The following is a 27,821-nucleotide window of genomic DNA, read 5'->3' as shown; positions in this document are numbered from 1 at the left end:
CATGTTAAAACTTTCACATAGTGTCGGAAAATATTATTTTAAATCAACTTATCTACAGTTGGTTTTGTTTTCGTGATAAGTACGAATTATCGAGGAAAAAAAATCCTGGGATGAAAAAAAAATATTTTCTAAAGTTTCGCATTTTTTTTTAGTTATAGCGACTTGCGTGCTTCATAACCGACTGTGACTTCCTTGCTTTAAGTGTTGCGCTGTTGCGTAGTTGCGTTCCTTGCGTAGTTTACAAACCCAGCCTGACTAATGCAATGCTCAGAGGCATACTCTAACTGCCGGTGCATTAATGTTGAAACCTGCAATTCGATATGTTAAGCACGTTGAGTTATATCTGAGGAGCTGTTCCACACAGCAAAACGAAATTTAAAAATGACTGCTCTGCGGTAGTATAGTGCGGGTCAAAAGTCTTGCGAACGGTCAGCGCGTGATTGGTGAGCGCGACGGAAGGGAAAGATGGGGAAGTGAATAGCGTGTCAGTGGGACGCGACCAGGGGGGTTCAAAAATATATTTGGGCGCGGCATTTTTCTTCCGGTGCTATTAGCGTTCAAAATATGTCGACCATGCAGTTCTGAGCACCAGCGTCATAACGATGACCGATGTATTTGGAACAGTTGATGTGTGACCGGGCCGTGCCGAGTCGCCTCTACGGCTCCTGCTATCTGGCTCTGCCGGTCCGTGCCGAACCGTGGAGTCCAGCTCAGTCCAGCTCGCAAGACGTTTGGCCGGCACTATACAGAGGTCGTCATGAAGTTTCAAAACCTACATTTTGTTTCTCTTATAAAACTGTGCTCAATAAATTTTAAAAAAATTTGAATTGTAGCTATATTTATTTTTCGTCGTCACGAAAGAACCAGATTTAACAACCAAAGGATAGCCGTCTAACCCAAGGAATAACGGAATAATAAACCAAAGTGAGGGTCGGTGTTACACTGTGCCTTTATGCCAGTCTGGCCAGAACTTATTTCGACCTCTTTTTTTTTGAGTGCATAATGCGTGTCCCTCCAGTATACTTCTTGCGTTTCTTGCGTGGTTTGTAAACCCGGCCTTAGTCTATGTCCTATCGTCAGGGGGGTAACCAGGAGGAGGGATGGGGATATAAATATTCCTCACCACCCGGAATCCTAACATATATATACTCTACCCCTCCCCTTACTCTAAATGGAATATAACATACGCTCCTGCCTATCGTCGCCGGTATACCTTCTTTTATTCCTCCCTTGACAATTATTGTTCATTTTGATCTCGAGATCGATATATCGTCGTTTAGCCAAAAAAGAACTGCCCAATAGAACATCTCAGAAATAATGTTACTGGATGGTTAAAAAAAACTGCTTATTTTAAATTATGCATAGTGTGTATTTAATGTAATGCCATATTTTATCTTCAGCATGGAGCATACTGCAGTAAATAAGTCTGCTTTCGTGTTTTTAGGCGGTTCCAGTTTTTGTGCGGTGGTTCTGCTACCTCTAGAATCAGGGGCGCAACAACTAAATTTCCAAAGCGAGGGGGGGGGGGGGGGCAATATACCTTTTTATAAAGAGAATCATCGATCCCCCCTATTGAAGTGGGGGGTCCGGGGGCTCCTCCCCCGGGAAAATTTGGATTTTAAGGTGCAAAATAGTGCTATTTTAGCAGTTTTCGGTCCTTAAATTTAAATATTGTAATGGTAAAATTTTTATTAATTTTAACATGAAATTTGTTTGAGTGATGAATAAGAAATTAATTAAAGATTTGGTGCTAAGGGGGGTGTTTTAAACCCCTAACCCCCCCCCCCCCTGGCTACGCCCCTGTACTAGAATGTTTGCCTTGAGAATGGTATCGGTGGACGCGTGTGAAATGGGGAGTGTTGTTTGCCCGTCCCGCAGGGCAGCACGGAGGTGACGGTGTACCTGCCCAAGGCGCAGTGGTACAGCTTCTACACTGGCGCGCTGCTGTCCCCCGGTGGCGCCAACACCACGCTGTCGGCGCCCTTGGACACCATCCCCCTGCTGGTGCGAGGCGGCGCGGTGCTGCCCATGCAGACCCCGGCAACCACCACCACGGCCGCGCGCAAGAACAAGTTCGGCCTGATGGTGGCCGCCGACCCCAGCGGCGCCGCGACGGGCAGCCTCTACTGGGACGACGGCGACACCCTGGGTAACCTCGCGTTCCCCTCCCCCGCATAGGGCCGGCGCGTCCATACACAGGCGAACTAGGCAACCGCCCAGGGCGCCAAGTAGCTGGGGGTGGCGCAGCACGACACACAACAGCCCATACAACATGTTTAACGATTATTGAAACTAGATGAAAATGGAATTTTTGTAACATTTTGGAATGTTCATATCGAATATAAGTAATTATTCAAAGTCCACGGTGACCTGTGTTTATGATTTGTAATAAGTAAAAAAAAAAAAAAAACCACAAGCCTGCTTACATTTGATTGTTGACAAAATCTAAGGTTTACGTGTTGTATTTTGAGGCAAGGAAAAAAATTTTTTTGGGGTATCTGGCGGGGGAGGGGGTGGGGGAAATTAAGGTTTTTCGCCTAGGGCGCCAATTTACCTTGCACCGGCCCTGCCTCCCACATAGGGTGGGAGCAGGGGCGCAACAACAGGGGGGGGGGCAAGGGTATTTTGCCCCCCCCCCCCTCTGAAACCTTGAAGTGGAGGCAAACGGGGGGCAAAGAAAGTGCCTTGTAATCAATTTTTAGATAATAAAACTGCTTAAACAGCACATTTTCCACCTTGAAATTCAAATTTTTTTCCCCGGACCCCCCCCCCCCCCCACCGCTTCAATAGGTGGGGATCGATGCTTTTCTATAAAAAGGTATATTGCCCCCCCCCCCCCTTGGGAAATTTAGTTGTTGCACCCCTGTGTGGGAGTGACATTCCAGATCCTTTTAAAAGGAACATAAACTATTAGGGATCGCTCCCTTTTTTGTTGATCGGGAGGGAATGAGAGCTTCGGCAACGAGAAGCCTAAAAAGTCCATCAAGTTCTGCCATCCCCCGATTACACCCGAACAAATCCACCTTCGGCCAACTTCGGGATTTGTTTTATTTCTGCGCAGGAAAAATGAATTCAAACATTTAAAGTGATCGGTTAGGTTAGGTATTATTAAAACACTTTAAAACACTATGGACGGTTAGTTAGGTTAATATAGCTACATTAAAATAGAGAAATATAAATATGTATAAATAAACCCGAGGTTGGCCGAAGGTGAATTGTTCGGGTGTAATCGGGCAGGGACAGAACTTGATGTACATCTTAGGCTTCCCTTCGGCAACAACCAGCGGCTGGGGCCTCTGGGTAACAACAACCACCACCACCAACACAACAACAAATCAATATAAATATCGCGGGCTTTCTCGCCTATTGGCTTCTGGGTTGCAGCCCCGCGTCCAAAGGCGAATACATCACCGACGTTTCGGTCGACATTGCAGTCGCCATCATCAGGGTAGAGTTACATATTGGAGGTTGCCACAAGTTCTTCTGCCTTTGATACTCTCGCCTGAGCCTAAGTCACCCATTAAAACGTACACGAATTTGGAATTTCACGCCGCTAGGAGCGCTGTTAAGTAGCGCGTCTCGTGCTGCGCCCATGTCAATAGGCCTGAGTTTCCCGTAACCTACAATATTAGTTTTAGCTCAATGTAGAGAAACTCTAATTGCCGAGACTGAGACCTAGTTTTTTTTGTAGTTTTGGACCCACCCGCTAGATAGTAGCTTTCATAATATATTACTGACAGAGCTATATTGATTGTGATACGTAATGTATCAGCTATTATCAGGCAAGCAAACTAGTGAAAATTAATGACTATTTTGTTAGCAGCATAGTTTGTTGTGTGATATTTTAGAAATACTGCATGTCCTACTACTCATTCATACATAACAGGTTTGTTTTTATTTTTTTCTACAAAACCGTATTGCGTGTTTTTTTTAACCATTTAAATCCCTTCTACTGATCAATTAAAACATCAAGTAGTTAAATTATCATTATAAAGATAACATTTTGGATTTGAACCTCCCGCCCGAGTTTTGTCGCTAGTAGTTACGGGCCCACTAAAAGATAGCGTCGCTTGTCACGCACATAATGGTTTCAGTGTCCCCCTTGTAAAAATCGCAATCTCCGGCCTTGTTCCTGCTTCAACTTCAGAACAGACACCCACTTCATAGAGTATTCCAAGAGATCAAAATAAGGGTTTAGTTGTTGAATATGCTCCACTTGTACCCTGACCACATTCATAGTGCACGATAGGACATGGCCAGTCCCTTATTTTTAGGGAATGGATATTAGTGTCCTAACTGTTGCCGACTGTTTCCCAAATTTCACGCATGTGCAGAGTTCACTTTTTTCGTTGGTTTCGTCCAGATGGCTGAACCGAATCTGGCGTCATTATATCCTGTATATAGTCACTTTCGTGATCATCTGAGGACGTACCAAGCGTGTAATGAAACTTTGTGATACCGAAAACTATCCTGAAATACATTTTTGTTCACTTTAATGGTCTTGACAAAGAAATAATTCTACAAGTACTTGAGAAAATTAGAAAGGCAGTTAAAATATTTTTTGTGCGATGGTGCTGCTATCTCTAGTTTTTTTTTCCCCGCAACCGTTGTATCGACGGTTGCAGAAACGTCCGCTAGAGTGCGCTGAAACCAGTTTCTAACCTCGCGCAGGGCACCGTTCATTTAAAATGGCTGCCTGTCTGTTGCCTTGCTGGGATTCGGTTTGGACGCGTTCTGGAAATAAGGACCAGTGAGTCAGGTTACGGTTGTGTTCCAGCAAATGCAGTGCTTATTCGGTACCTCGCCCCAGGGACGTCGGAATGTTTCACGAGTGGGGGGGAGGGAGGGGGCGAAAAGATGTATCACACTTACCTCAGTCCTAGAGCGGGGGGGTCCCTCCCCCAGAAAAATTTGGAATTTTAGATGCAAAATTGTGCTATTTAATGAGTTTCCGAACCAAAGTATTAAATATGCCATTCCAAGAATTTGATGACGTAGTATGTATTAAATATGGATTAAAATATCGTGGGTAGTGGGTGACAAATAACCTAACCCATGTTTGTAACTACTGCGGTTGAGAAAAATACTACTAGGACCAAACATTTTATTCTGGGAAAAAGGAGGGGGGAGAAATGCTACTCTCGCCCTCCCCCCCCCCCATGCATAACAGCACGGGGGCGACTCGCCCCTGCTGCCCCCCCCCCCCACCACCCCCTGTTCCGACGTCCCTGCCTCGCCCGATAGTCTTTGGAATACCTCCACGCCCGAGGGATCCCTCTGAGGAAGTTGGACGCGGTCGGACCCGAGCCAGGTCCTGGACGCAGGGCCGGCGCGTCCATACAGGCGAACTAGGCAACCGCCTAGGGCGCCAAGTAGCTGGGGGCGGCGCAGCACGACACACAACAGCTCATATAATATGTTTAACGATTATTGAAACTAGATGAAAATGGATTTTTGTAACAGTTTGGAATGTTTATATTGATATAAGTAATTATTTAAAGTCCACGGTGACCGGTTTATGATTTGTAATAAGTAAAAAAGTAAAAAAAGTAAAAAAAAAAAAACACAAGCCTGCTTACATTTGATTGTTGACGAAATCTTAGGCTTACGTGATGTATTTTGAGGCAAAGAAAAATTTTTTGGGGTGTCCGGCGGGGAGCATTAAGTTTTTTCGCCTAGGGCGCCAATATACCTTGCACCGGCCCTGCCTGGACGTCGGCGGTTTCCTTGCTCGCAGGCACCTACGAGCAAGGGGCGTACAACCTGATCACGTTCACGCTGCGAGACTCGCAGCTGACGGGCACCCCGACCCACACGGGCTACACCGGCGAGAGCATGGTCCTGGGCAACATCACGGTGCTGGGGGTCAGCTCTGCCTCCTCGGTCAGCGTCAACGGGGCGAGCGCCCCCTTCACCTTCGACTCCAGCAACAAGGTGGGTGATCTGCCTGCCTCCCCTGGCCTTCACCTCTGCTGGCCAGTTCACAAGCTGTGTCTGATCATCGGTCGAACCACAATTGTGAGCGCTGGGAACTCCGATGTGAACCAGCTCTCGGGGTCCGGGTTAGGGAATACTCTACTGCGCACCCCAGGGCCGCAACTAGGGGGGGGGGGGGGGCAAGCGGGGCGTACGCCCCGGGCGCAAAGCTGTGGGGGCGCCGAAATAGCTTGCATTGTAATTCATACTAGTGGGTTCATGCATGGAAGTTACAGTAGCACAGAAACTGTTACATGTAGGTACCGAAAATGCTTAAATAGCACCATTTTTCCGTGGGAGGGCCCCCAGACCCCCCGCTTTATTGGTGTGGTATGTGAAAAAAAAGAGGGGGGGGGCGCACGAATCCATTCATGCCCCGGGTGCCAGAGGCTCTAGTTGCTGCCCTGTGCGCACCCGTGCAATTATAAGCCGCAAGGCGCACTGCGCACATTAGAATCCATTAAGTGCCTTGTTTTAAGATGTTCTAATATCAATTCTTCGGTGGAGTTTAAGTGCTGACTGGTAGCGGAGTGAGTGGTCAGTGCAGCCACTCACCACCAGGGGCCAGCTTTAGGATTGGAAATTGAAAGCGGACTACGCGTCCAAGTGCCCAACCTCCCCGCATTTATTTATTTATTTATTTATTTCATATCCTGTGACCCAATTTCTGGGGTATGATACATGTCAAGTACATATAGAAAAAAAAATATATATAGGTATAAAGTTTCACAAAAACCAAACACAAAATATACAATTTCACAAATATATATATATATATATATATATATATATACACACACACACACAATTACATTTTACTTATAAGTTATTAATTACAGCATATGAAACTACTGAAAGTATAATTAAAAGTGAAACAGAACATATAACACATAATTAGTATGCAATAAACATAGTAATAGCATAAATTACAAGTGGGTTTGAAATTACGCTATAAAATATTCACTATTACTTTTTATTTTTTATAAAGTCTTCAACATCTTTGAAAGAATATATAAACAGTTTTTCTGCAATTTTTTTTTTAACTCTATTGCAAATTTTTTCTTCTGCTCTGCCCAACTCTCCATCCAGACCATCCTCCGAATTCTGTATTCTACCGCAATATCAATGCATGCCCTTGCATCCAGAATGCCTGTGCTCCGGTTTTCCCCTGCCTTAGAATAGTTTTAAGCTAGTTTTAAGATAGGGGAGTAAGTCATGGCGCCAATCGCTGCCACGGCTGGCCAATCCCCTCCTAGCACACGATGCATGCGACCCTCTCCCTGAGTGGCTAATCCCCATCATGATCAGGCGGATAGTCTTCGGCCTGAGATGCACCTAGGTCTCTCCCTAGCAAAGACCCCTCTTACAAAATACATTTAGATTTAGTTAGAATATTTAAAAAAATGCCCATAAACTAACGAAGATACCAGTATGCTTTTTAAATGAGTGTTTTTCGTATAAATTTAGGTGACAAAATTTTAGCCCTATATCTCCTAGGTTTTCGGTAAAGAAGGAAAGTCGAGAATGAAAGAAGGGGATCTTAAAAGACAGCCTGCATCTAAGATACCCGTAGGTGTTAAGAAGATCTTGAACAGCTGACAGCAGTTTTCATCTTAAATTTTTGTCCCCCAGAAAACCCCTGACCCTTGCAGTCCATTCTACAAACCTCAGTTCGTCTTCAAAACAGTATCATTCAGTTAGGCATTCTAAACTTTGATTCAACGAAAATACATTATTTCACTTAGTTATTGGAATATTTCCTTTTCATACAGAAAAAAAACCTACCAGTTTGGTCCATTGCCTTTACAAAGTTTTTCACAATTACCACGTTTTATATATTTGTACCTCGGAAGCATAAGACACTATGCCACTAAAATAAAAAATTTCATAAGAGCCGTTTAAATAATATAAATAGTTTTCCACTTATTCACTCAACTACTTTTAACCCAAAATATTTTAATGTTTGATACATCGTAAATCTTTGTTCGGTATTCCAAGACACAAAAATAGGGGTTTAGTTGTTGAATATGCTACACCTGTGCCCTAGCCGTATTCATAATGCACGATACGACACGGCCAGTCCCTTATTTTTAGGGAACGGATTTTGGTGTCCTGTCCGTTGTCGATCTGTTTACGCAAATTTCACGCATGCGCAGAGCTCACTTTTTCGTTGATTTAGTCCAGGTGGCGGACCCGTGTCTGTCACCATGAACTCTTGTTAGTGACTTTCGTGAACATCGGGGGACGTACTAAATGTATTGGTGTGCAAAATGAAACTTTATGATAGCGAAACTATCCTGCAATATATTTTGTACACTTTAATGGTCATAGCGAGAAATGATCGCAACTTACAAGAACTTGAGGACATTAGGAAAGTGGTTCTATATTTGTGCGTTGGTGCTGCTATCGTTAGTATTTTTGCCGTAACACTTGTATCGACATTTGAGAAAAGTCCACTATTAATGCGTTGAAACCAGTTTCTAGCCTCGCACAGGGCACTGTTTATTAAAACACTTCCCGATCTGTTCCCTTACTGGGATTCGGGTTGAACATCTTCTGGAATACGGCCCGCGAGTTAGGTTACGGCAGTGGCGGATCCAAGGGGGGCACCAGGGGCAAGTGCCCCCCCTCCCCCCACCGAAGAACCAGTTGTCTGCTACATTAATATTGCCGACAAAAATGATTGTTTCTGAAACCAATAAAATATTTTAATTTAATTAATGAATTTCTTGTAGAATCATAAAATCTGGTGGTTGGATGTTATGTGTAGTGTGAGTAGATTAAATACAAATTTAGTAATTTTAAGACATTTTTTCTCTAACTATTCTGAAATCTGGCTATTCTGAAATCCTAGAGTGCCCCCTCCGAGGTGAACCTCTGGATCCGCCACTGGGTTATGGTTGAGTCACAAGACATTGCTTATTCGCTACCTTACCCGAATGTTTTGGAATACCGCCCTTATTATTGTATGCCTCTAGAAAGAGAGTCAAAATGTGGTCTAAAATTGCATTTTGCTCTTACGTGGACATGGTGTCTTGTGCCTCAGCGGTACAGATATAATAGTGGGAGCAGAACCCAAGAGGAATCAACTAATGGCTCAAACTTAATATTTTTTTTTCAGAAATAAATATTTCTGTCTTGGCCCAGTAATTTTGACTTGATGTAAGCTTTTGGACAATTTTGTCTGTAACATTTCTATGTAGGCCTAGAGTCCCATAAAAACATAAATCAGCTGAAATTTGAATCCATCCAAACAGTAAGGCGACGACTTTGAAATCGCTACAAATTTTCCTTTTGCACTGGTCGTGTTTCATAGCAATGGTTATTTTGTTCCCAAACTTCCATAGCTTCTTTCGTTCCCTCAGAAGTTGCTACTGGAAAAAGAATGCTTTTGGTTTCCATTATGCAAAAGTAAAACTTTTAAGCTAAATTTTGAAGAGTATAAATATGATCAGACATGATCATAGTTGCAATCAGCGACCAGAACATTATGTAAAACTGGTTTGGTGTTTGTTCATGTTACCATAATCTTGTTGACCTGTGTTGTCTGTTTCAGGTCCTGAAAATGGATTCGCTCTCAGTTTCCCTAACAGATGCATTTACTATCAAGTGGTCTTAAGATAATAAGTATTAAAAACAAGGATGTGACATTTTGAGTTAAAATATTTAGTAGCTCAAAAAAATAATAAATTTATTTAAAATGCCACAATGGTGTGAATTATTTCATTCCACAGCAACTCTGTACTTTACCTACTCGTCAATGAAACAGCTAGGTATCTCGAGTGTTTGAACTTTTAAAGCCGGGTTCATAAACTAAGCAAGGAACGAAACGAAGCAATGACGCAACACGCAACCAATGCAATGAAATCACGGTCGTTTATAACGCAAGGAATTCACTAGACGTTACCAAACCAACAACTTGAATTTGTATATCAGTAAAAAAAATAATAATAATTTCTTCTCGGGTATTCTTAGCCTACATATTTTTTTTTATAATGATAACATATGGAATTTCTGTTCATTGGAAGCTGCTGAATTCAAATTCTGCATCTACGAAGATTTGTCACGTACCTAAAGAGAAAGAGGTCTTGCAAAGTGAGTTTATGTTGAGGAAAGAAAAGTGGAGTCACGAAAAATCTGAAAATCTTCCCAAAACACCATTAGTTCTCTAGAAAAATGTGACAAGACTGTATTCCCTAACATTTATATTCCCTTGAAACTACTAGGGTTAGCAGTTCTGCCGGTTTCTGATGTAACCATGGAAAGAAGATTCTCATGTTTAAGAAGACTGAAGACTTACTTAAGAAATACTTCATCGGAAAGTAGGCTTAATGGACTAGCATTGATTTCGATCCACAGACACAGTAAAATAAGCGATGAAGAAGTTCTTGACAAGTTTGCTAGTGTACCGAGAAATCTGGACTTTGTTTTGTAAACTTTACATTAAAAGGCAAATTTCTTTTTTAAATATGTATTTACTTGATGACACCGTATTTATAACTCAAAAATAATCAACAAACATTATTTTCTGTTGTACATAATTTACATTATTGGGTTGTTAGGAAAAAAAATCATTATTAAAATGTTAGTAAAACGTAAGATGAGTGAAGAAAATAATAACGCGAATACAATTATTAAATATTAAATAAGTGTGTATTATAAAACAACGCGATATCATATATTAAAACATTAGTTCAGTTATAAAAATTAACTAAAAACATAACGAAATAATATTAATAACTATATTGTTTAGTCGCAACACTTTGCTTAAATCCCCTGAAAATCATCCTTAATCATTGCATAATGATCTCTTAAAAAATAACCAAATAAAAAAACCAGCGCAAATAACGGTAAGCTTGGTCATACTGCAAACCACCCCCCCCCCCCCAACCCCTCCACAAAAAAAATTATAACCTATATTCTAACCAGTGGCGTCTCGTCAGGGCAAGCAAGGCAAGCAGTGCTTGCCCAGGCAGTTTCCAGACATTGTATTTTTTAAATAAATATTTTATTCAGAATAGTATTTTACTTTGGCTCGTGCAGTTAGGTGTATGTATTTTTTACACTATCTTCTTGGGACCCAATACTGTGCGCTGTGCGCTATAAGAAAAGAACTCGTTGACACAAAAACATGCTGTTTTAGAAGCGTTGCTAGGTTTAGAAGCGCTGGTAGGACCGCTTTCAGCAGGAAGGCTGCCGCAGTAGTTTCCTTTCGGGAGGGGGGGTGGCATTGTACAAAGGTTCAGGGAGGGGATTGGCTGTAAAAACACGTGGTAGAAGCTACGAAGGTAGCGCTTTCTTGCCGAATTGAAGCGAACATGGCCGAAGCAGACGGTGGAATTCTTCCGCCGACTGCTTCGGCTATGTCCACCACAGTTCGGCAGGGCAGGTGGCGAGGTCGCGTTTCAGTCGGCGGTCGTCTCTCGGGGCGCGCACATCTCTCCCGCGGGCTGTTGGCTGCCAGTGCGTGGGGGATTTGTGGGCGTACGCGTCCCGCGGGTGGCGGATACGGGATCCCAGCTCGAGAGTTGCAATCTCGCTGGGGTGACTGTGAATAACCAATAGCAGTCTGCGGACCAATGGCCGGCCTGTGGAGTCGTTATTACGGCTATCGGGGTGAAAGGTAGCCTGAATGTAGCTCGGCGCGTGGCAGGAAGCATCTTCGTCGGCGAGGCACCGCAGGGGAGCTAGGCGACCAATGGGGCGTCAGTCATGGCGCCAATCGCAGCCATGGCTGGCCAGTAAACCCCAATAGCACACGATGCACGCGCCCTTGTCCCGCATGGTTAAAAACCCGCATGGTAGAGTGTATAGGCTTCGGCCTGAGACACACTTAGGTCCTCCCCTAACCTGGACCCTCCCCTTACACACTTAGAATAATTTAGACTAGGAAAAAAAATTGTGGCGTTTCAGGAATGATTGACGTGCCAGTTTCTTGGTACACGTACCAGTTAACAGAGTTTCTGATCACGTATGAAGATAATTTCTTTTATGTTGGTACAAAAAATACCAAGATTTAATTTTTACTATTCTAGTATATTTTTATGAGGTTCTTCTCTTTATTTTAAGTACTTACTTTGCCATGTGTTGTCTGTTTATATATTTTGTACCAGATATCGATGATACTACTCTCCCACTTAGTATATAAGTAATGTAGAGTAGGTATTTTACTATCAGAATAATGTAAGTCAAATATTATTTTTTAAAAATAATTTATTTAAAAAAAATGTCCATTTTTCTACCTGTGGAATAGTCAATGTTCAGTTAAGAAAACTACTTAAATAGCACCATTTTGTACCTTGAAATCCATATTTTCCCGGGGGAGGGCCCCCGGACCCCCCCCCCCCCCATGTTTTGATATGAACGGAGTTGTTGCTTCCCCTCATGTAAACCTCACGCCTCGCCACTGATTCTAACTTACAAACGTAACTTAGAATGTTGGGATCCTCTAATAAATGTCCCGAAAGACTACGAACAACACAAAACTGAGTGCGACATCATTCGTTATGAATGTAATGTACTGAAACTGCTGTTTATTAGTGAAGAAAATGCATTGATAGCACACTTAAATTTCTGCCATTTTAATAAAGCTCCGATCGGTCAATTTCCTCACAATTCGAAAAAACCTTTAAAATTACTATCATAAAATAAAAAGTAACAAGGTTCATAATTGTTTTAAAAATACAATTTTTACACTTTGAAACGCCCCTCGTGCCCAATTTTTATATTATTTTAAATTAATCAAAGAGTCCTTGGAAACTGCTGGGCAAAATATTAATAAATAAAAATTAATTACCAGAGGGGGCACGAGACGGTGAACAAGAGAAAATTTACACTCCCTGCACACTAGTAACTTGGGAGTTCGTGGATCGTTACAATGAAGAAGGTATCTGATAAATGAATACACAACATTGGTAGCTTGGTCTATAGTGTTTCCTAGTTTATTATTATGGAATTTTGTGTTCGTATTATTCAAACCTGACAATAAAGATCTTAGTAGTTAACAAAGTTAAAGGGGGCGCCCCAGGATTATTTAAAATAATACATATTACACCTTAACAAAAAATATTATTACATAATCAAAAATTTAAAAATTGCACCAAATTTGAATGTCCCTACAATTACATATATTTATGAGTTTCCTCGATTTTACAGATTCTTGAGGATGACGTCCTTAAAACACTGCTCGCTGGTATCTTTGTTTTAGTTCCTTCTATTTAAGTAAAAAAAAATATATATATATCTCATATCACCCGGGTCTTTCCAGGATGACCTCGGACTGCCGGCCAAACTCTTCTAACAAGGGGGGGGGGGGGATCAGCTGGAGGTCCCGAAGATCATGCGGGGGCAATTTCTCCCCCGTAACTTCGACCCTGTCTGAAACACAGTCCAAATTCAAAACGAATTAGACCTGCGTCCAGACAGTCCTACACAGTTGGCGCGAAAGCCAACAACGGGAATTTGGGAAAAAAATAAAACGGATTACTCACCAAACAGGGTGTGGACACAGGGCTCGCGAGGTGTCTCGCGCCGACATCAGGATGACGCGCACCGAAAATTCGCGGATGCGCGAAGGAAACCAGAATTTTTAGAATAAAAATATAAATAAAAAAACTTTAACTACGCATGAATTTTCTAAAAACTACCTCTGCCCGGCTACTATACAAATGGGATCACATCCCTTAAGCAACTGACTACATCTTTAGTGCAACCGAAATTCGCCGTTCCCGCGATAAGCCTCTTAGCGCAGAGGACGTCGAGCACACGTGGTCAGTAGCCGCGATCAGAGGACAGAGTCCCCGAGGGCGGACGAGGTTTCTAATTAAAACAGGCGCTAAAGCCCTAGGGAGGAGGGGGGAAGGTTCGGTTCTAAGCCGAAGATTTCCGAAGGAGTCCGAGGCGGGCGTGACAAGAACACGACATGCGCGCTCTCTACCGGACCGAAACAAAAGCAACGAACAATCGACTCCTACAGGTCGGGAGAAGAAAGCATAGGGGCCATACGGCGTAGCGGCGCTGCGCTCTGGCGGTGTAAAGGGGAACTAACTGACGTGGTGAGCTGACTTGCCACCAGGTGTCACGAGCGTAGTCTCGGCTCGCTGGCCACCATGGGTGAAGTTGCTTTTTTCTGCCGCTAGGTTTCGCGGAGGTCTCTTTAGGTCTCTTGGCTAAGTTCATGTCAGGTCACTGCTCCTGGATTTCTCAGAACTAAAGTGATGTGGAGAGAGAGGAAGGGGGGGCACAGAAAACGCCACTCCGGTGGGAACGCAGCTCCACTGGAGACTGCTTCGTGACGAGACATGCTATTCTCAGCAGGTCTCTACAAGGTAGCAGCTTGCAGCCCAGGAGCTGCTCAAAGCAGTTTTGGTCATGCAGGGAATTAAAATTACCAACTCGGGACGTGACTGCAGGCGAGAGAAATTTCAACCGGGCTGACCATGTCCACATTAGACAGCAAAATATCAGATTGGCCCCCTGGGAAAGGGCTTCGGTCCACTGGCACAAAGTTTAAATCCGTGGCGTACACCGGCCTAACAAAAAGTAAATCACCCCCATTAACAACCAGATAAATTTAAAAAATAAGAAACCCCAAAAATTTTAAAATTATAGAAAAAAATTAAAAAAAGGTGACGAAATGCCTAATTTCCGGCACAACTTTTATTTTATAAAATCAAACAATTAACTCAAGTGTAAGACTTAAAGAGAAATATAATAATTTGTGTCGACGTTTATTTGTACATCCCTGAAAAAATTAATTCTGTGTAAATAAAATAACAATCTTAAATTATATTAATGGAAATTTCATATATTTTCATGACAAACATTATCTAGCAAAATAAGCCCGGAAGAATTTTGTTTTCTACTGTTTTACAATTTCTAGTAGTATGGTTTGTGATGTCTTGCGACTTAAGTGGTTTGTAAACCACCGAGGATTTTCCTTGCGTTGGTTGCATGTTGCGTGGTTGAGTCGATGCATTCCTTGCCTCAAGATGCATCCACGGACATAGCGAGGGGGACCGTAACGCTCCCTTCCAGGATAAACAAAAATTGGTTGTCTGTAAAGTTGGTTTACGGACGATAGTTTAACGTGACGTCATATAAAAACATTGATGAAATGATTGAATACTTTAAGAATAAAATTTAATCATTTTTATTTTAATAATAAAAGAATAAATACTTGAAATTATACTAGTAATCAGATTTTTAAAATGCAAGAATAATTAACCTTTATTGCCGAAATTGTTGTAATAAGCAATGAAAACCACATTAACTTTTCACTTCACTTTATAAACAGTCGAGTGGAAGAGAGATAGATGCGCCGCAAGCGTACAATGAGCGTAACGGGACACAGCGTAACGGAACAATGTGCGTAACGGGCATGGGCCTCTCTGGTATGTAAATTTAGGGGGGGACATGGGATGTAAATATATTTGGAGAATAGAAGTAAAAATATCCAAATAGAATGTATTGTATGTAATGTAATGATAATAATAGTAACAATGTAATGATAATAATGTAATGTTGAATGAAGAATTGTGTAGAATCCCGTCCCTGTGTCCCCTCCACAAGGAATTTTTGGAGGGGACATGTCCCCCCCCCCCATCCCCCCCGCCAGAGAGGCCCATGGTAACGGGACACTTTTTCGTGCGTGCAGCCGGCGTTCATCGATTTATTAGACGTTGTCACGTCAAAAAATAACAAGCGAAGTCAATGAGAAAATTACAGCATCTTTATTACATAAGATCACAGAGAGATTATTTTAGAAGGACTATTGTGATCTTTAGTGGGCTACAATAATCTATTTCCTCCCCATTATAGCCCGACATGCCTCACACACGAAAACCACAGGATTGTTATTGTGTTCCCTCTTAGTCTACATTTAATGCCTATTTGAACACGTCTTACTGTAAGCATGTATTTCATACAAAATTGACATATTTTTTTTATGTATTTAATAATATTAATATATGCATTTATAACTTGTTTTAACGAAATCATCAAACATTGACTTAAGGCCCATATATTATAAATAATTAAATAAAAACCAAAATATAAAATGCTCAGTTTTATTTTTTTCGGGAAAAATTATTACTTAAATTTCTATGTTAAGCATTGGAGTTCAAAAAGTACATTTTTCCCTATGATTTTAGTGTGATAATCCATTTTACTTTAAATTTCATTTACGAAGAATACTTGTTCATTAAAAAAAAAAAAGATATAATGGCTAACTGCAAAGCATCTGATCATTTTGATGTACAAACAGAACTTCTCACATTTATTTAAATGAAACTGTAAAAGTTAATCAAAACAGAAATAAAAATTTACGGGGAAATAGGAAATTTCAGTATTTTTCAAACATTTTTGTCCATATTTTAAGTCGATGCAAACGAAAATGCAGAAAATGTAATTTCATTCTATTAGTTTTGACAACACTGTAAAGAAAAATCCTTTTTCACTACCTGCCTCTTTTTCCCATTTGAGGTGAGGTTTCGATTAAAAAACTTTAGAATTATAAACTTATCCTGTGCGTCGATGAGTAGGTACACAGTTGAGAAATACTGCGAATTTCCAGTTTTATTGACTTAGTGGTCGTTAATTCCAGCCAATGAAAACGGACGAGAATGCAGCTGAAATTTTGAATGTGTAGGTATTGTTTGCATTTCTACTGCTTTTTAGTTAGGAATCATTGCAGATTGATAGTTTGTTCAATGTAACATTTTTATCCTAAGTGAAATTGTTTAGCACCTACTTGAAATATCAGGACACAGGGCTACGATTAAACCTAAAAATTGCAACATTTCAGCTCGTAACCTAGAATCCTTACACAAATTAGAATCACAAATATTTTACTTTAATATAAAAAATACTTTTTCATGTAATGCTATTATCATTTATCCGAGCCAGCACAAAATTACTCTATCGAGACCACATTTTTATAGACTCGTACAATAACAAAAAATAACCAGAAATACATTTAGAATAATAATTCTAGAAATCATACAAAAATAAAGATTTTGATGAGAGCACTTTTTTTTTAATTTCGTGCAATTTTCTTCTAATAATCTCATCGTTTCTTGATATTATGATAATAATTCCGTATTCTTTCTTTCTTCTTTCATACCTTCTTTTCCTGACAAAGTATTATTTCGCACCAACAACACATTCTATTGCTGTGCTCTGGTCGGTGAATCCCTTAATTCTTAAGGAAAAATATATATTAAGATAACCATCATTGTTAAGTGTTAAGTCCACTTAATATTCGCACAAGATCTGTCAGCACTCCTACACGACTATCATAAACCGCCCCTCTAGCATACATATTCATATCGTAATTACACTACTAATTCTTAAGTCTCAATTTTCATTCGTAAACCCACATTTATACTTTCCATTCTTTTACGCAACAAAATTGGCATTAAGCTGGGTTTACGGTTGATTTCCTTAAGAATTATAACTTAACATCGAGCACACGATTAAGTCAAAACTACATTTTCCAGTTTATGATTGACATGGAAGTCGTTAATTCTAACCAATCACAGCACAAAACACATGGTCGGCCATTGTTCGAAACGGAGAAGCAGGTTTGAAATAGGTTATTGACAAATGGGATATCTATTTTTCGAAATGGATTATCATTACAAATGACAAATATACGAATTCTAACCCAAAATACTGCCTCGCTCGGTCCAATAATAAGACATAAACTTCCGGTTGAAAGGTTCCGGTTTGTTGTGATTGGTCGCTTCCCTTAAGTCTTAACGAAAAATATAAAATATAACCATTTCTGTTAAGTCTTAAGTCATCATATGGTTCGCACACGACCCGTCAAAATTCACACACGACAATCATAAACCATTCCACTAGTTTACCTAGAGTCATATGGTAAGTGCACGACTAAGTCAAGTCTTAATTCTTAATTTTCAATCGTAAACCCACCTTTAGGCTTCGCCCACCATTCATCCCATAGAGTAAATATAATAACAGTACAGCGAGGAAACTGGATGCTATTAAAACTTCGAATTTTTTCCCTCGTAGTAACTGAGGGTGGATGTCTGTCATTACCTTCTGAAAAATGTTAATACTTCGGCAGAGTAAGATATATATTTTGAAACAATTTATATAGCTTAAAATGGACTATTTCTTATTTTCCAAAAGAAAGAAAGCTACTAATTGAATAAGTAGATACCAAAATAATAGAGCAATTAAAATTAAATAAGCTTCTTGGTTTTCATAGCAATGAAAAAACTTTGTCATAGATGGCATGAATCATGTTACACCTACGAAAACTTTCTGTTATAAGCACGAATCTAGCGAGATTATTGGATAACTTCTTGTACGGCTTGTTTTAACTTTTGAAAACGTGTGCAACATAAGCAAAACTAAATAAAAAGTCAATATTAAATACATAAATTTATTTTCTATAAACGCCATGTTATTGAAATCATACGAATGATTTATCACATTCTTTAGCTAACTAAATAATTATTTATCAGGGTAGCGATTATGGTATTTAAACACAAATCACATTTTAAAATAAAGTCCTATCGATATTTTAACACCAGAGTATCTGTCATTGAATTCGTGGTCGTTATTCATACACGTCGCTCGATGTCGCCACTGTAGTTTGTCTCACGCGCTTTAATGCTGTTGACGTAGAGCTCTATTGCATAGTCCTCATAGTGTATTTAATTCAAGGATGAACCAGCGACGGCTCTGTACATTTTTTTTGAAATTAACAATCATGGCCTAATGTAACTGTTACGACATCTTGGCAGATATTCCAAGAGCTAAAATTAAGGGTTTAGGTGTTTAATATACTGTAACGTAACTCATTCATAATGCATGATAGGACACGGCCAGTCCCTTGTTTTTGACGTGACGTCTAATAAATCGATGAACGCCGGCTGCACGCACGAAAAAGTGTCCACTACGGATGTCCCACTACGGATGTGTCCTGTCTGCTCATTGTACGCATGCGTGGCATCTCTCTTCATGCTCTTTGTACGAATGCGTGGCATCTCTCGTCCACTCGATTGGAACAACCATCGATTTGACTTTTCAATCATATTTTCGTCGTTTGAATTATTATTATTATGTAATTTAACGATCGTCCACCGATTTTCAGCACAATCGGTACGGTTATTTAAAAGTAATGTTGAATATGCAAATACCTTTTGAACCAACAATGGTGTTTTACAGTTACACATAATAATTCAAATTACACCCGGGATCTTTTGCACAATGTTTTAAAAAATATTGCAACACATTATAAATAAGTTTGGTGTATTTGGGATGCGTATTTGTTATAAAAACGAAATAATATTATTCCCCTACCCTGATTTTTTTTATAAATATATATAACATCTGAAACTACTATATTCAAGCATGGCCTCGTGGCCGTTCGGTCAGCGTAGCTAAATTCCGCTCCAGAAGGTTATCGGTTCGAATTCTGGCAGCTGCAAAAAAAATTTTGTACTTGTAAAAATAAATATGGCGCACGCAACATTTCAAAAGTAATAAATATATTTGAATTAATGAATGCAAATAAAAGTAAATTTATTAATTAAATTGTACATTTCATTTCACTCCTTTGTATCCATACAAAATAGTGATAATTCAATAAAAATGATTCAAATTAAAAAAAAAATTCTTCCTCAAAGAATATAATATTTTTAATGCCTAAATGGCGTGATTGCAAAAACCTATTACGGCTCAGTCTCAGGCCGAATATGATATTTCCTTTTCTTCTGGATCAATCATTTGATCAATGTTTTGTTATGACGTTGTCACGTTAAACTATCGTCTGTAAACCGACTTTACAGACAACCAATTTTTAGGCAAAGGATTTTGGTGCCCAATCCGTTGTCGATCTGTTTACCCAAATTTCGCGCATGCGCAGACCTCACTTTTTCGTTGATTTCATCCAGATGGCTGAACCGCACCTGCCGCCATTACCTCGTATACATATATTGTGATCATCGGGGAACGAACCAAGCATGTTGGTAAGCCAAATGAAACTTGATGATAGCGAAACTATCCTGGAACACATTTTGTACACTTTAATGGTCATAAACACAATAATAATTGCAACTTTAAAAGTACTTGAGAAAATTAAAATTACACCATTTAATCCCGCGAGATAGTGCTACTATCTGTATGATTTTTGGCGTAGCAAATGTATTGATGGTTGCCAAACGGCCGCTAGAATGCATGGAAATCAGTTTGCAGCAACGTGTAAGGCACAGTTTTTTTTTTACGGTTGCTTTATTGTTACCTAACAGGGATTGGGTTTGGACACATTCTGAAATAACGTCTCCAAGTAAGGTTACGGTTGTATCCCAACAAGGTAGTGCTTATTCGCTACTTTACCTGAATGTCTTGAAATACCGCCCCTGAAGTCACCCAACCTTTTGCGTACGACAGTTTGTTCCACCGTACACCGAACAAGGGGAGGTGGGTAAATACATAAACATTTATTTATCACGTGTTTATATCACCATCCTCTAAAAATTTAATTACTTTAAAATAAATACTTAATAAGTAGTATAGGAATGGGGCTTCTGGGACATGGCTTCTGGCTGTGGTGCCTGTGGTGCCGACCGCCATCTTGGATTGTGACGTCACGGCGGCCATCTTGGATGACCTTGACCTTGACCTTTGACCTTGACCTTTAATTTGATCCTCAAAAATCGCCAAAATCCGCCAAAATTGGGCAAAATTTGCCCAAAATTCGCCAAAATTTCCATTTCTGTGGAAAAAAATTCCGCCAAAAAATCTCAAAAAATTCCACAAATTAAAAATTTCTCTTTTCGAGGGAAAAATTTCCCGTTTCGAGGGAAAAATTCCCGTTTTTAGTCCTTAAAAATCCCAGCGGCTGAAAATTCCTAAAACTGGCTTAAGCATCCTTAACTCAAGCCTCAGTTAAGCCATTTATAGGATTATGACGTCACCGTTGCATTTTCCGTTACGCCCGCCATCTTTAACTTTTTTATTTATTATTCGATTTTAATGAAATTTTTAAATTATAAAAAAATTAAATTAATAAAATTTTAATATATTTTTTTTTTAAAATTGTACTTTTTAGACACGGAGTTCGGAGTCCTCGGTTCGAACCCGACGAGGGCAAAAAAAATTAAAAATGGCGACCGATCCTTCCTCACAGTGGCTGCAGGCAGACTGACTCCCAACACTTTTTTTTTTTTCAAAGCATATATAACGTCACCTAGTATGACGTCATGTCCGCCATCTTGTCTTCATTGCTGGAGACCACCATCTTGTTTTCATCGGCGAGAGTGCGCTGATGCCATGTTAGTTTAGTTCTTATCCGCCAGAGCGCAGTAATCATTTATTATTGCTGTGACACCCGCCATCTTGTCATTTGGCCGCCATCTTGTAAATACGTAATTATTTAGCTATAAATTTGGGAAAAATTCCAAAATTCATTAAATAAATCACTCATCATTTTACAGATTGATTCGTTCAGTTTCAGTCCTTGGTTCGATACCCGATCGATACAATAATGTTTAATTTTATGTAAAAAAATAATAATTTCAATAAACCATGTTCATCATTCTTAAAGAGACTTTAAAACCTCTACTACCATCATCCTATAAGCCATCAACACCACCATCTTGGAAAATTCGTAATTATATTGCTAGAGATTCGGTAAAACGTTCAGAAATCATTAAATAAATTTCCAATCAATGTACCGATTAATTAGATCGACTTAGGTCCTTGGTACGATTCTGAACGATGAAAAAAATATTAAATATAATAGTGGCAGGTCCGAGAAATAAAGCAACACAAGTTCTTTTACAAACATAATATTTATTACATAATTTCTATTCTACTACAGGATCACTTACGAAAGCCAGCAACTTTATAATCAATCATTTAGTTCCGCATCGGTGTGAAATGACTAATTCTTAGCTCCAATCGGTTTATACTAGACAGAGTCCAACCAGAACCTTTACTGACATAGTTCTCCTCTTCTTGACAGAGTTTCTGGATACCGTTTTTAACAGTTTGCTTCACATCGTTAGAACTGTAAATTACTGCAGCCGATGTCTTGAATGCACACTTCTTCACTTTGTCATCTAACGGATATGGCTTTCCATATAAACAGTCCAACCACAAGTTATATTTTAATGGTCCGTTTGTTGCTACGTCATCAGTAAGCTGATTGATTATGTCCTGTCTGATATCATCAAGAAAATTACAAATGTCCTTCGACTCACCGAACGTATTTAGATAATAATAGTCTTTCAACGTTCCACGAAATGCAGACTGCGCCAAGTAGAACCCATTATCGTTTACTTGTAATGCACCGAACACAGTCTTAGGTTTATTTTCATGTTCAGACGTCATAGCAATCGGTTTCTGCACATCTGTTGTTTTGGTTGTACGCTTTCGTGTCTCCAATCTAAAGCGAGGAGTCGAAATGTCGGCAGGTAGTTCAGCAGTAGGAGCACAGACTCCACCTTTACATTTCTTCGCATGATGTCGCAAACTGTCAATTCGAGTAAACCATTTAAGGCACTCATCACAGCGAAACTTCATGCGAGAAGGATTCTTCATGCATTTGCTCCGCTCATGTCTTCGTGCGCCATGGGAAAATGCGAACGACGTATCACAGTAGCTGCAAGGATACCGTGGAGATATAGACGAGCCTTTCAGACCTAATCCAGATACAGATGTTGCAACAGTAGTACCATTTCCAGGCATACTCTTATGCACATCGATGCATCGTTGTTGCGCCGAAACCTTTACTTTCTGCCGCACGGCAGGACCTTTGCATGCCTTCATGTGCGTTTTCATATTATCTTTTCTAGCAAACTGCTTATGACATTTCTCACAAACAAACATTTTGCGATATAGGTTCTTGGCACATTCGCTCCTCTCGTGGCGTCGAGCATTGCTGTTGTTTGAGAAAATCTTGTCGCAGTAACAGCACCGATGTTCGTTAGTTGTCAAATCAGCATCCATTGAAGTCTCCATCGAGTTCGAATCGTTGTTCGTCGTGGTTTCCTGCACAGCCAGCTCTGTAGTCATTAAGCTCTCTTCTGCTGGTGGTACCACGACTGATGAAGTCTCCTCCAATGTTGTCGTCCTCGTTGCCAACGGGATCTGCACCTTCTTAGTCGTCGCTGACGTTAGAGTTCCTGTAGACGGTAAAGATGGCATCGAGTTCGCAAGATCAAGTAATTACGCGACTTATGCACCAGATGAATCAAATTAGGTGATCCTTACAACGTCGTCAGTAACAAACTGAGCGACCCGATGTCTAGGACTCGCTTATATACATGCACCGGATGGAATAATACGCTAGTCAAATCAAGATCAATTTACTATAATACTCGAGTCAAATCAACATTAAAAATAGAAGCACCATCAAAAAGGCAGCACATTTTGGACGCGCCGTCAATAAAAAGGAAGCACACTCTACAAAACGAAAGCTCATTTAACGAAAAGGAGGTACATTCACACTTACATTAAACTCGATAGGATGCGATCGTCAGTGTTAAGCTAGGATATAATGTCTACATAAGTTTATGAATCCACCAGTTAGTAGTTCCATAAGTAATTGACTTCAACAGTCTTTTGGCTCTAATAATCGTTGGCTACAATTTTCGTAGGCTCCAATATTCGTTGACTCCAATATTCGTTGGCTACAATTTTCGTAGGCTCCAATATTCGTTGGCTCCAATAATCATTGGCTCCAATATTCATTGGCTCCAATATTCATGGGCTCCATTATCAATTGGCTCCAATTGCTCCAAATACTCCAACAGGCTCCAAAAGGCTCCATCTGTCTTTTGGCTCCAACAGTCTTTTGGCTCCAATATTCGTTGGCACCAATATTCATTGGCTCCAATATTCATTGGCTCCAATATTCATTGGCTCCAATTTTCATTGGCTCCAATTTTCATTGGCTCCAATATTCATTGGCTCCAATATTTATTGGCTCCAATTTTCATTGGCTCCAATATTCATTGTCTCCAATATTCATTGACTCCAATAGGCATTGACTCCAATAGTCATTGGCTCCAATAGACATTGACTCCAATAGTCATTGGCTCCAATATTCATTGTCTCCAACAGTCTATTGGCTCCAAAATTCTTTTGGCTCCAATATTCGTTGTCACCAATATTCATTGGCTCCAATATTCATCGGCTCCAATAGACATTGGCTCCAATAGACATTGACGCGAATAGTCATTGGCTCCAATATTCATTGTCTCCAACAGTCTTTTGGCTCCAAAAGTCATTGACTCCAACAGTATTTTGGCTCCAAAAGTCATTAGCTTCTAAAGTCATAGGATCCAACTGCTTTTTGTCTCGTCAGCGTCAAATATATTTGGCTAGAATGCTACGAGTCTAAGAGACTATGAGCCGCAAGACTACAAGTCTAAAAGGATCTAGCTGGTTAGGAGTTATTCATGCCTGCGAGGCTACAGAGCTACGAAGCTTCTAGAACTCAAGTTTAAGTGACTGCGAGGATACAGGACTACAAGTCTGCATGAGTACTTGACTACGAAGCTACTCATCTACAAGGCTCCAATTGACGCATCTGTCTTCGTCGGAATTTTCTCTTTTGATCCATCTGCTCCAACAGCATTATGTTATAAGAATTACAAGGCTACTTGATTACGTAGCATCAAGTCTACGAGGCTCCATTGCATCATTACTACGAGAATACAAGCCATGAGGTTACGAGACTATGCGATTGCAAGTCTTAAAGGTTACGTGATCGCGAGGCTATAGGGCTACGAAGCTTCCAGAACGCATGGTCACGCGACTGCATGACTAATTGGCCGCGTGGCTACGAAACGTCATGTCTCTAACTGACTTCAATAGCAATATTCAGTGGTGAGAGTTAATTTATCTCATGCAAAGGTACTTGGTGCAAGTAGTTCCGCTTTTCAACATCAGATGACGTCACGTGTTGCTTGCAGGTAAATAATATTTCCTTTATGCGGAATGCGGGATGCTCACTATCGATCGCATAAGAAGGATGGCTTCAAGGAAAAGGAAGTTCATCCTTCCTGCTAGTGCTTCTCAGATTTCTCACGGTCCGCCATCTTGGAATGCAACGTCACGGCGGACATCTTGGATAGGTGTGACCTTGACCTTTGACCGAAACCGCAGGATTGATCGCAAGCACACGGAGAAAACCACCAAAATATTGACAAGAATAATCGGAAGCACACGGAGAAAACCATCAGGGAGGATGTCGTTTATAAACATCATAAATTACCAATTTTTTTAAAAAGTCAAAATTTTATCCTGCTTAAGCAAAGAGTTCACAAGCAGACTTGTGCTAGAACTCTCATGTTGCTTAAGCAAAGAGTTCACAAGCGGGCTTGTGCTAGAACTCTCATGTTGCTTAAGCAAAGAGTTCACAAGCGGACTTGTGCTAGAACTCTCATGTTGCTTAAGCAAAGAGTTCACAAGCGGACTTGTGCTAGAACTCTCATGTTGCTTAAGCAAATAGTTCACAAGCGGACTTGTGCTAGAACTCTTTGCTTAAGCAGGATAAAATTTTGACTTTTTAAAAAAATTGGTAATTTATGATGTTTATAAACGACATCCTCCCTGATGGTTTTCTCCGTGTGCTTCCGATTATTCTTGACAATACTATGGTGGTTTTCTCCGTGAGCTTCCGATCAATCCTGCGGTTTCGGTCAAAGGTCAAGGTCACACCTATCCAAGATGTCCGCCGTGACGTTGCATTCCAAGATGGCGGACCGTGAGAAATCTGAGAAGCACTAGCAGGAAGGATGAACTTCCTTTTCCTTGAAGCCATCCTTCTTATGCGATCGATAGTGAGCATCCCGCATTCCGCATAAAGGAAATATTATTTACCTGCAAGCAACACGTGACGTCATCTGATGTTGAAAAGCGGAACTACTTGCACCAAGTACCTTTGCATGAGATAAATTAACTCTCACCACTGAATATTGCTATTGAAGTCAGTTAGAGACATGACGTTTCGTAGCCACGCGGCCAATTAGTCATGCAGTCGCGTGACCATGCGTTCTGGAAGCTTCGTAGCCCTATAGCCTCGCGATCACGTAACCTTTAAGACTTGCAATCGCATAGTCTCGTAACCTCATGGCTTGTATTCTCGTAGTAATGATGCAATGGAGCCTCGTAGACTTGATGCTACGTAATCAAGTAGCCTTGTAATTCTTATAACATAATGCTGTTGGAGCAGATGGATCAAAAGAGAAAATTCCGACGAAGACAGATGCGTCAATTGGAGCCTTGTAGATGAGTAGCTTCGTAGTCAAGTACTCATGCAGACTTGTAGTCCTGTATCCTCGCAGTCACTTAAACTTGAGTTCTAGAAGCTTCGTAGCTCTGTAGCCTCGCAGGCATGAATAACTCCTAACCAGCTAGATCCTTTTAGACTTGTAGTCTTGCGGCTCATAGTCTCTTAGACTCGTAGCATTCTAGCCAAATATATTTGACGCTGACGAGACAAAAAGCAGTTGGATCCTATGACTTTAGAAGCTAATGACTTTTGGAGCCAAAATACTGTTGGAGTCAATGACTTTTGGAGCCAAAAGACTGTTGGAGACAATGAATATTGGAGCCAATGACTATTCGCGTCAATGTCTATTGGAGCCAATGTCTATTGGAGCCGATGAATATTGGAGCCAATGAATATTGGTGACAACGAATATTGGAGCCAAAAGAATTTTGGAGCCAATAGACTGTTGGAGACAATGAATATTGGAGCCAATGACTATTGGAGTCAATGTCTATTGGAGCCAATGACTATTGGAGTCAATGCCTATTGGAGTCAATGAATATTGGAGACAATGAATATTGGAGCCAATGAAAATTGGAGCCAATAAATATTGGAGCCAATGAATATTGGAGCCAATGAAAATTGGAGCCAATGAAAATTGGAGCCAATGAATATTGGAGCCAATGAATATTGGAGCCAATGAATATTGGTGCCAACGAATATTGGAGCCAAAAGACTGTTGGAGCCAAAAGACAGATGGAGCCTTTTGGAGCCTGTTGGAGTATTTGGAGCAATTGGAGCCAATTGATAATGGAGCCCATGAATATTGGAGCCAATGAATATTGGAGCCAATGATTATTGGAGCCAACGAATATTGGAGCCTACGAAAATTGTAGCCAACGAATATTGGAGTCAACGAATATTGGAGCCTACGAAAATTGTAGCCAACGATTATTAGAGCCAAAAGACTGTTGAAGTCAATTACTTATGGAACTACTAACTGGTGGATTCATAAACTTATGTAGACATTATATCCTAGCTTAACACTGACGATCGCATCCTATCGAGTTTAATGTAAGTGTGAATGTACCTCCTTTTCGTTAAATGAGCTTTCGTTTTGTAGAATGTGCTTCCTTTTTATTGACGGCGCGTCCAAAATGTGCTGCCTTTTTGATGGTGCTTCTATTTTTAATGTTGATTTGACTCGAGTATTATAGTAAATTGATCTTGATTTGACTAGCGTATTATTCCATCCGGTGCATGTATATAAGCGAGTCCTAGACATCGGGTCGCTCAGTTTGTTACTGACGACGTTGTAAGGATCACCTAATTTGATTCATCTGGTGCATAAGTCGCGTAATTACTTGATCTTGCGAACTCGATGCCATCTTTACCGTCTACAGGAACTCTAACGTCAGCGACGACTAAGAAGGTGCAGATCCCGTTGGCAACGAGGACGACAACATTGGAGGAGACTTCATCAGTCGTGGTACCACCAGCAGAAGAGAGCTTAATGACTACAGAGCTGGCTGTGCAGGAAACCACGACGAACAACGATTCGAACTCGATGGAGACTTCAATGGATGCT

The 27,821-nt window shown here is 40.5% G+C and overlaps 1 protein-coding gene across 1 annotated transcript in view; it reads left to right on the top strand.

The window, feature by feature from the left end:
• LOC134538376 (lysosomal alpha-glucosidase-like) overlaps nucleotides 1–9,685 on the top strand; it is a 41,270-nt gene extending 31,585 nt beyond the window's left edge. The window contains exons 15-17 of the mRNA XM_063379649.1: nucleotides 1,879–2,149; nucleotides 5,738–5,934; nucleotides 9,533–9,685. Of these exons, the coding sequence (XP_063235719.1) occupies nucleotides 1,879–2,149; nucleotides 5,738–5,934; nucleotides 9,533–9,595 (531 nt within the window). The 3' untranslated portion in view covers nucleotides 9,596–9,685. The remainder of the gene's footprint in view (nucleotides 1–1,878; nucleotides 2,150–5,737; nucleotides 5,935–9,532) is intronic.
• The last annotated feature ends 18,136 nt before the right edge of the window (nucleotides 9,686–27,821 follow it).

Source organism: Bacillus rossius, chromosome 13 (genome assembly GCF_032445375.1).
Source record: "Bacillus rossius redtenbacheri isolate Brsri chromosome 13, Brsri_v3, whole genome shotgun sequence".
NCBI classification, from domain to species: domain Eukaryota; kingdom Metazoa; phylum Arthropoda; class Insecta; order Phasmatodea; family Bacillidae; genus Bacillus; species Bacillus rossius.
The sequence above is the reverse complement of the archived record's forward strand: the minus strand, read 5'-3'. Positions and strand labels throughout refer to the sequence as shown.